This window comes from Otolemur garnettii, unplaced genomic scaffold, assembly GCF_000181295.1.
Source record: "Otolemur garnettii isolate 467f Iridium unplaced genomic scaffold, OtoGar3 scaffold00024, whole genome shotgun sequence".
Classification (NCBI taxonomy): domain Eukaryota; kingdom Metazoa; phylum Chordata; class Mammalia; order Primates; family Galagidae; genus Otolemur; species Otolemur garnettii.
In genome coordinates this window covers 18133803-18144608 of record NW_003852419.1, presented here as the reverse complement: position 1 = coordinate 18144608, position 10806 = coordinate 18133803, and the positions used below count along the sequence as shown (strand labels likewise).

At 35.4% G+C, this 10806-nt stretch overlaps 1 protein-coding gene across 4 annotated transcripts in view; it reads left to right on the top strand.

Moving 5' to 3' along the window:
• Positions 1-10806, top strand: part of PUS10 (pseudouridylate synthase 10) — a 61113-nt gene that overhangs the window by 26592 nt on the left and 23715 nt on the right. For all 4 annotated transcript variants that reach the window (XM_023512107.1, XM_023512106.1, XM_023512105.1 and 1 more), the window contains one exon: positions 7652-7686. In XM_023512107.1, coding sequence (XP_023367875.1) covers positions 7652-7686 — 35 coding nt within the window. The remainder of the gene's footprint in view (positions 1-7651; positions 7687-10806) is intronic.

Below are 10806 nucleotides of genomic sequence, written 5' to 3'. Positions count from 1 at the left end.
GTCTCAAAAAAAAAAAAAATTTCCCACACACCAAAGCTATGTCGTTAAACCTTGCCTTTAGACAGGTTGTCACCAAATTATTTTTAGAAGTCTGTGGTTCCTTTTTCTTCTTCCTTCTTTCTCTGTCTCTATTACTTTCTCTATTTCTAATACTTTCTCTTTCTTCCTCCCTCTCTTCCTTTATTGCAAATGTTACATCAACATATCTTAATAAAAATACTGGCAGCATTTAAACTGGATAGGATTTAAGGTCCAGAGGCCCTTGCCTTTCTCCTTTCCCTGATGTCTTATTGCACGTCATTGCTGGATGTGTGGTTCAATCTGCCTGGGTCATTTGGCTGTGTGTCCTACATACCTGTGAGCAAGGATTCAGAGCTGGAAACTGACCTACTGCAGATACTGCTCCATTCTCAGAGTCATGACAAAATGTAATAAATATTACCTTCCTTAAACTTTTAGATTAAAACTAGAACTGAGAATTTAGAAGGGGGCAAGCCTTGAGGAAATCCCCTTTTTTATTAGTTTCAAGAAGTAGCTTATTTTTTGAATTACTAAACAGAGTTAGGAGACTTATATTATAAAAACAATTAACATTTTATACAGAATATCTCATTTTAGCTTCCAATTATATAAGAAACCTCATTCTTCTTGTTTTATAGATGAGGAAACAACCAGCAAAGGGATACTTACTTTCCCGGAAATCACTTTCTGCTAATTAAGAAAGAGAACTTGAATCCAGTTCTGTCTCAGAATCTTATACTTTCCCCAGGGTTGTTTAATGATCTCCTTCCCATTCTGGTTCTGGCACTACTCAGACAAGTCCCTGGAAAGAAAAAGAGGTGACAGGCACACTTAACTGATCACAGGAGTGTATCTTTTTTTTTTGCAGTTTTTGGCCGGGGCTGGGTTTGAACTCGTCACCTCCAGCATATGGGGCTGGTGCCCCAATCCTTTGAGCCACAGGCGCCACCCAGGAGTGTATCTTTTATATCTGAAAGATTTTGTTTGAAGTTTTTAGTGCATTGCTTTAATAAATGTAGAAAGACCCAAATATCAATAACTTGACATGTAACCTATTTTTCACATCGTAATAAAATTCTTTAATTTTTAGAAAGATCTTTTTTTAAAAAAATATATATAGGGGCTAATGTGTACATTTTACAAAGCATTCATTCTGTCATCACAACACCTCTAAAGTTAGCAATTGCATTTTTGGGTAACGAGATTTATGTTAACTGTTCTTTTTGAATGGATAAAAGTGAAATATAGACTATTTTAAAACAAGTAGAGCTTTATTAGTTTCAAATACATGAAGTAACTTAAACTAGGTCAACGGCGTCCATTCACTCAAATTTCAGCTTAAAAGGATCCTTGGGGATATCTTTTAATGAATAGATAAAAACAAATTTGTAATTAGCATGTTAATTATATAGTCTTTAAAAATGTACATGGGAGTCCTTTAAAACTTTTTTTTTCTTATACATTTAAAGCATTGCCCTTGAAAGTTTAGTTTGTGTTATTAATCTGTCTGGTCTATAAAGGAAGCATTTGTTAAAGACATGTAGATTCCTCCTATCACTATTCTAAACTTCACACATTCTGAATTAGGGGATACTCTTAACACATTTTCCTTTAGATTTCCTGATGCAAAAATACAAATAACATTTTTGTTATCAAAGTCTGGTTTTTCCTGTAATAGGTGTTCTAATCCTCTGAGCCTACTTTTAAATGATTGCAGACACAATCCAGAGTAAATCCATTGGATGTGACCCTGTCAAAAAAGGCATTTGAGAATAAAGAGGAAGAAAGTAGAAAATACTATTTTTAACAAAAGCTCCTCATAGAAATACTTTAAAAAAGCCTGTAACTTTTCAGAAATGAAAATTTATTCTCAGCCCAAAGATTTTGTATTATTCCTCTGTTTCTTTATTGGTCAGAATTAAGCAGTAGTGAATCAAGGTTTCTAGAAATATTTTTAAATTAATTAAATTAATTAATATTAATTTTTAATATTGTTAAAACAAAATAGATCTCAACCTATTAGATAATATTTAAATTAGGATTCTTCTAATAGTACACAAGTAAATATCTATCTAGCACCTCAACATTTTTATGACCTACTGTTACTTTTAATTTCTTGTTTAGTAAATTGATTTGATAATAAATGGAGATATAATTCATTTTAGCAAACTTTCTGTTACACAAATGATAACTTAGGTGATTTGTTAAGAGTTCATAAAATAATTTTCAAGTTTCTGAAAAGGATTCACAAGATTACATTAAACTTCTTTTTTTTTTTTTTTGAGACGGAGCCTCAAGCTATCCCCCTGGGTAGAGTGCTGTGGCTTCACAGCTCACAGCAACCTCCAATTCCTGGGCTCAAGCGAGTCTCCTGCCTCAGCCTCCCAAGCAGCTGGGACCACAGGCGCTCGCTACAGCGCCGGCCATTTTTTGGTTGCAGCCATCACTGTTGTTTGGCGGCCGGGCTGGGGATTCGAACCCGCCACCTTAGGTCTATGTGGCTGGCGCCTCAGCCGATTGAGCCACAGGCGCCTCAGCCGATTGAGCCACAGGCGCCGAGCCTAAACTTCTTTTTTAATTACAGAAGTAGTATGTGCTTACTGAAAGTGTCAAACAACTGATTAGTGCATTAAGGTAAAATTAAGGTCGGGCACGGTGGCTTGAGCCTATAATCCTAGCACTCTGCGAAGCTGAGGTGGGTGGATTGCCTAAGCTCAGGAGTTCAAGACCAGCTAGAAAAACTAGCTGGGGTGTTAAGGCGGATGCCTGTCATCCCAGCTATTTGGGAGGCTGAGGTAAGAGGATCTTTTAAGCCCAAGAGTTTGAGGTTGCTGTGAGCCATGGCACTCTACGTAGGGCAACAGAGTGAGACTCTGTCTGAAAAAAAGAAAAAACAAAGGTAAAATTAGTTTCTCTCTTCCTCTTTTCTACCCTCCATTTCCTGGAGTAATATTTTGGTAATAAAGGAAATACATATATCACATGGTTTGGGTTTGTTTGCTTTAATGGAACACATGTGTTCTACATGCTTTTTTTCTTGGAACAACCTGTAATAACGTGTTACCATAAGTAACATTTTTGGAAAAAATGCACTATGGTAGATTTTTGCAAATCTCTTTTACATGTCTTAATAGAAGATAGCTGGATTTTTATATTTGTTTCCACGTTCAATTTGCTGTGACAGTATACATCAAGTAGCTTGTGTACTATTAGCCATTCTCATTGGAGTTAGGTGATATCTCCTTGTGGTTTTAATTTATATTTCCCTGATGATTAGTGATGTTGATCATGTTTTCAGTGGCCTATTAGCCATTGTATATCTTCTTTTGAAAAAAACTCTGTTCATGTCTTTTGGCCACTTTTTAATGGTTTGTTGTTGTTTTTGCTGATTTGTTTGAGTTCTTTGTAGATTCTGGATATTAACCTTTTGTTAGATGTATAGTTTGTGAATATTTTCTCTCATTCTGTAGGTTGTCTATTTATTCTGTTGATTATTTCCTTTGCTGTGTAGGAATGTTTAAATTTAATTAAGTGCCATTTATTTATTTTTGTTGTTGCTCTATTAGTGTTTGGGGTCTTTGTCATATTTTGCCTAGGACAATGTCTAAAAGAGTTTTTCCTGCAGTTTCTTTCAGAATTTTTATGGCTTCAGGTCTTAATTCTTTATCTTGAGTTAATTTTTGTATATGACAAGAGACAGGGATCCTGTTTTATTCTTCTGCACGAACATGCCATTTTTAACACTTCACTTTCCTCTCTCTCCTTCCTCAGCCACCACTCCTTGAGTCAACCTCAGTCCCCAGTCTCTCTGCTACTCACTCTCATTGGTGATAGATGAACCTCTAGCTCAGAACTCTAAGCTCAAAAGCCATCGATAGTCATAGACCTTCTAGTCTATGGGGTGTGTGTGTGTCATTGTTACCAGTGTACACAAGCACTTTAGCAAAGCACTTATTCAGGTGCCCCATTTAGAACTTGCCTAAAATTCTCAGAGTTAAGGCAGGGTCCAGGATTAAATTGTGTGGTTCCAGGCGGGGTGCAGTGGCTCACGCCTGTAATCCTAGCACTCTGGGAGGCCAATGCCGGTGGATTGCTTGAGCTCAGGAGTTTAGTACCACCCTGAGCAAGACTAAGACCCTGTCTCTAAAAATTGGCAGGTATATTGTGGTGGGCAACTGTAGTCCTAGCTACTTGGGAGACTGAGGCAAGAGGATTGCTCAAGCCCAAGAGTTTGAGATTGCTGTGAGCTATGATGCCAGAGCCTTCTACCAAGGGCAACAAAGTGAGACTCTGCCTTAAAAAATAAAAAAGAAATAATTTGTGTGGTTCCTGAATTTTCAGGAAGTGACTGCTACTCCTGTTATCAAATTTGAGTACATTACACTTTATAACTTTAATGCCATTTTGTTCTATTGGGGAGGAAGAATTTATTTATTTATTTATTGCTTTATTTATTTATTTAGTAGAGATGCAATCTTGCTATGTTGCCCAGGCTGGCCTCAAACTCCCAGCCTTAAGCCATCCCCCCACCTTGGCCTCTCAAAGTCCTGGTATTATAGGCTTGAGACCACTGTGTCCAACCAAGGTCAGGGATTTGTGTCTGTCTGGTTCCCAGAACCACCTGTGTGAATGATTCTCAGGCAGCAGAGAAATATGGGACTATTTAGGGAGAACCTGTGGGGGAGGAAGAATTTAATTGCTTACTCTAGAATATGAATTTTTTCCATTGACTAAGGAACAGAACATTTATTAAATTATCTTGGTGACCTGAGAGGGAGAAATGTACTTCATTTTCCTTGCCAGAAGCGGGTCCAGGCATTATTAGCATGTGGTAAAAAATTGTATAATTGAGCAATCCTGACTTCTTTGGGATTCAGTCTTCTAGCCCCTGCTGTGTGATTGGTTCTGTCCAACCTGCTGGCCTGCTAGAGCAGGGAGCCTGCAGAGGATTAGGAAGGAAAAACCCTTTAGCAAGTCTCAGGTACTGAAGGTGTTTGATTTAATTTCACACATTATATATGGTTATCCAGTTTCCCTTGGCAATCTCCAGTTTTGCCCATCTTTACAAGCAGGGAATGGAAGGGATACATTGCAGACCTGATGCCATCATACGCAAGTGACTGTAGAGATCAACAGAAACAGAGGTCACTGAGAGAAGACAAGAGAGTCTGTGGTCCCTCAAAGAGGAAACAGTTCTCTAAGCTCTGATGTCATTGAAGAGGGAGGTTCCAGTGGCATAGCAGTTTCAGGATATGAAGGAATGGGATCAAGTCCTGTAAACCTTTTAAATGATAAATCTGGACTTTATTATTTGTAAGTTGCAGATAAGGTTTCAATTCAACACCAATAATAGCTGCCATTTATTTAGTACATGTCAGCAATCTTACTTGGTTCTTTACAAACACAATTTCATTAAACCCTCACAATATCCCTGTGAGAGAAGTGTTTTTTTTAAGATATAAGTGTTTAGAGATCTCTACAAGTGTGAGGCTGAAGAAAGAGTGGGACAAAATTGACTACAGGCTTTCAGTGTTAGGAGACCATTAGTCGTTTTTTCAATCACCTCTAAATCCTGTAAATCTCAATAGCCTTCATTACAAAATGGTGTACTAACAGTGTCCATTGATGATAACCATTAGCCATCTAGAAAAGTTTAAATTATAGTCATCTTAATCCAACTCTCTATTTTACTCATTAGGAAACTGTCCCAGAAATTAAGCCTAAAGCCAGGTTTTCTAACTTGTAGTAATTTGTGTATTATGATACCATGCTTGTGATTAGGGCTTGAATAAATGGAAGGAAAGAAGGTAGGGGTCTTGTAGTGCTACTCTAAATGATGTTAGATTGAACTAGCAGAGTAAACCAATTAACAAATCAGAAGGTACTAGTAAGACATTCATGTACTGGGAACAGTTCTTACCTAGCTGGTGATTAATTTACTCTGCTTGGCTCAAGTCTGAATTAATATACCTAATGTTTCTGACTGATTATCAGTCTTCAGACATCTCTAAAGCCTCACCAATCACTGGAAGGAAGTCTGTTAGTTTAGAAGGACAGGGTTCTACATATGAATCACAGCTTACAAGTCCTGACAGTTAAGTTCAGGAACTCATCACCTCATTGCTGACTATATTCTATGTTCACCTTCAGGTAGTCCCCTTAGGTAGCTGTGCACCAATGCCAGTGCCTATTCCACCCTTCAAAGCAATTTTGGAACCATTTTTATTGAATGACCATCACAGGTATCATCATATAGCACACAAAAAACAGGTAACAGTAATGAATGGCACTCAGCAAGACACTGCCACACGTAAACATGAACACAGCTCTGAGGTATGAGTGTTTCTTAACATGCAAAGCTTCATAATAGCTTTGAGACACTGACATAACATGGTTATGAAACCTTACTGAGCTGTTTGTACAGTGCTGCCAATGTGAGCTCACAGTGGCACGTTGGCAGACTTAATGGGCAAACTTTGTATGATGACAGCTCTGATGGGTATTCCAGAAAGAGTTCCAAAATTGCTCTGAAGGGTGGACTAGGCACTAGCATTGGTGCATAGCTTCCCAAGAGGAGTACTTTGAAGGTGACAGTAGTGATATTCAGCAATGAGGTATGTAATAGCACTTTTTCTAGGATGAATTCAGAACTAGCATACTTAAGTTAAGCCATGTCTTGAGTGAATGTGAATGATGATGACTGCAATTTTTATGACATGTGGGAGCAAAGACTACATGTGGTATTTTACTGATGTATACAGATATATTCCTGTCGTGCTTACAAATGTTTTATAATGTGGTGGGACACGTGTTAAAACTGTGAGAGACTAATGGAAAACTGAGAAATCTTAGTATCATACACTTACTATGCAAAGCATTTTACATAAATTTCATGTAATCCTCATAACAACTGCGATTGTAAATGTTATTGTCTTCATTTTAGCAATTTTTTAGTTTATAAATCCTTCCTGGAATGTTTTCCCCAATACTTAACGATGAGAATCTTCAAACATGTAGAAAAGTTGAAAGAACTGTCAGTGAACACAATTATTCTATAATTGTTACTTTTTAAAAATTATTTGCCTTATTATATACCTAGCCATCCATTTATCTATCATCTCAGTTTTTGTTGTATTTCAAAATGAATTGTAGACATTACTACATTTTACTTTTGAACACTTAAGCGTAGATATCATTAACTAAATAGATTTAAAATGTATTAGCCTTAATTTAAAAAGCAAAAAACCCTAGAGCCTTCAATTTTATGTTTTAGGGATTATGTACTCAAGTCACTTTGGGCTTTCCCCATGAAATAGTAAGATATTTTAAACGAAGCTTTGCGTGTTAAGAAACGCTTCCTACCTCATTAATGAGAAGTGGAAATCTATGGGGGGAGGGGATACCCTGCTGAATTCCTAGGCCATAGTAAGCCAGCATTGCAGAGTGAAATCTTACCTCATTTCTGATTTTAAATGAGACTGAAGTCATTGCCACATTTCAGAACACTGACTCCTCTCTTAAAAAGGAGAGTTTGGTTAGCAAATTAGTTAAGTACTTAGTAATGATATTGGGACTTAATTTCACTCATTTTCCCCCCTTTTCTTTCTGGGTGTGACTAAATTGTCTACAGCATGCTGCATGGTTGCTGGTAAAACAGGAAATGGGGTAAGTAACTTAGGTAGGGAATTTTTACTACTGCTTAAATATGGGCTGATTCTTAAAGTACTTCTACTATTATCTGCTTTTTACAGTAAATTCACTAGCTACTAGAGAAATTGACTAGATGTATTATATAAATGTAGGTGTCAACCTTGTTTAATTAGTTTATTTGCATAGCATACTAGTAGTCCATTAAAGCAAGTTCATTTTATGTGTTTTGATTTAATGTGAATGTAAGTACATGTTTTATATGCATTATATAATAAAGTTTGGGGAGTTATTTTAAAAGGATACATTTTACATTGGTCTTACAAACTAAATTATAAAACTATGCTATAAAAAATAAGATCCTAGTTAAGACAGAACAATAGTGAGTTTATATCTAGATCAGGCATAGAAAACATAGGTTTATAATCCTTTATCTGAAACCTTTGGAGGACAAATATGTTTTGGAATTTAGAATTTTGGGATTTTAAAAATCTCATATGGTGTTTTATATATATATATATATATATCATATGCTTCTCCAGGGTCTGGAGTGATACTGTATAATCAAACATTAATATTTCTTCAATGAAACATGAATATTCACACTAAGTTTGATAAAACAAAGTCTCTAAGTAGCCTCATATTTTTAAGCCAGGCTTTGATTGCCTGTTGAGTTTAATAAAACAACTGTAATTCTCTAGAGGCTTTTGGAGTTTGGAACTAAAAATTCTGTACTAATATAAAAAGAGCAATATGACTATTGGAGGTTCCTGCATATTCTGGAGAGAAAAGTCCAGAGAGAAGTATAGATTTCTATATTAGAATTTCATGCTTGGTTAAGTGATTTATAGAAAAAGTAATTAATTTAACTTTTTTTGTTTTGTATTTCACACTTGCATTTTTAAAAGGGTAATAACCATATATTTATCAAAGGTTTTGAGGCTTAGTTAGGTTTTATCAAATTAGCCTCATAGGCTCATGAATCTGAGGTAATAACAAAATTTGATCTTGTGCTTTTAGAAATTTGTTAACATAGTCAGAGAATGCTTTTTTCTAAATGTTTTCAGTTTACATCCACATTGCTTATGAGTTACTGTTTTTATTCCTTATCAAAAAATTTTAAACTAAGCTCAGTTCTTCCAAAAGATCCTGATTGATATAGGGAAACTGGAACAGAAAACATAAAGAATATTGATTTATTTTTTCCTTCATTGTCCCTCGTTCATTCTGGGTTGAAAAGATTGTGGAGAAATTGCCTTTAAAGATTGATTTCAGGGAATTTAGAAGAAATTAATTGCCTTGCATATTCTGGTTCATCTTTTCTCTAGAATAGTGGTTATATTGTATCTATAGCAAAAATGATTGCAACTGACATCCTCATCAGTCCTTATCTGACAGAGAGGAGAGAAATGAAGTTAGTAAGTAGTAAATGGGGACTGAATTTATGTTTGTGAGTACTAATCCCTTAGGATTAAGTATTATGTTTTTGCCTTATATATAAGGCTAAGGTTTCCAAGATGTCTAACCTTGGAACCTTTCCTCTGGATCTCTAATCCAGAGGAAAAAATACCTGTAGTTGAATTTTTAAACTGGACTTAAGATGTTCTAAATATATTTCAAAGAATGTGAAGGATTTAAAATATCAGTTTTCTTAAATACCTAATGAGTAATGTTTTAAATCATTTTTTAGGATTGGTTTTTGCTGCAACCCTTTGGACTTTGAAAAAGCTAAACAAATTTTTAAAATAGTTTTCATTTTTGTATTTTCATTTCAATTTTTTATCCTTTACAGTGTATTCTGGTACATTATTTACTTTCAACTGTGATGTCATTTTTGTGCAAGCATCATTAAATAGTTAAACTGTTCTGAGTTGGACGTTGTGGTGGGTGCCTATAGTCTCAGCTACTTGGGAGGCTGAGGCAAGAGGATCACTTCAACCCCAGAGTTTGAGGTTGCTGTGAGCTACGATGCCATGACACTCTACCAAGGGTAATAAAGGGAAACTCTTGTCTCAAAGAAAAAAAAAATTAAACTGTTGATACAATATCAGGATAGTCATTTAAACACCTAAAATGTTTTAGGTATTTGGAGAATTAGGAGCAGTCTATGAAAGCCAAACACTTATATTTGAAGAAGTTCTTGAATGTAGAGTAATATTATAATTCGGTTATTTGTCAGATGTAGAGCTTGCCTGGGTATTTCATTGTTAGACCATAATCTCAAAGTATATGGAAGCACTCTCCATAACCAGTTATATTCTCAGCTAGATTCAGAATGGGTAGATGAACTATTTCTTAATTTACATTTTTAGAGGAACATTGATCTTTACTCTTTGTTTTCCTCATCAATTAAATTTTGCCATTAGCCGAATTACTTTTTATTTTCTACCTGTAGTTAACTAGTGTCTTTCGGTCTGGGAGAATTAAATTACAATGGATATTGCCTATAAGTAGTACTTTTTATTAGTGAAAATCAGGCATTAAAAGGGATTATTCACAAGTTGGCCCTAACATCTTTTTGTTGAAAGGAGCCCTGCAAATAGCCATAAAGCTTGTTTGAAGTTTTAATTATTTGAATGATGTGGGCTTATTAGTAATATCTCAGTGTTCTTAGTGGAGTAGAGCAATTTTAATGTTACCATAAGCATGTTTTTCATTCTTCTTACCTCAAGTTACTTTTTGTCACAATTTTAGGTTATAAACTAAAAAGCAAGAACTCATAATGGAGACTTCCCACTGTTGGCTCATGAGTAGATTTGGGGGAATATCAGATTTTTATTCAGAAATTTATCTGATAGTACATTGATAAACATTTCAGAGCATTGATACTTTAGGACTTAATGTTTCTTGTTCAGCAGTTTAAAAAGAAAAGCATAGCTTCTACATAGATTTCCCCCAAATAAGCCCCATTTTCAGCAAGAGGGGAAATAAAAGCACTTTAATATGGATTATAATATACAGTTTTATAGTTTGTGAGCAATAAACAATCACCTCTATTCTATCTTTCTGTCCTCTGATTATAAATCCTGGAATCTGACAATTCTAGCTCAGAAGAGCCCATTAGTGTGTTTTTGTCTTTGGAGCTTTAAAAATTGTCTCATATGCCATTTAAAAAAGTAGTTCTATAATCCCACTAGA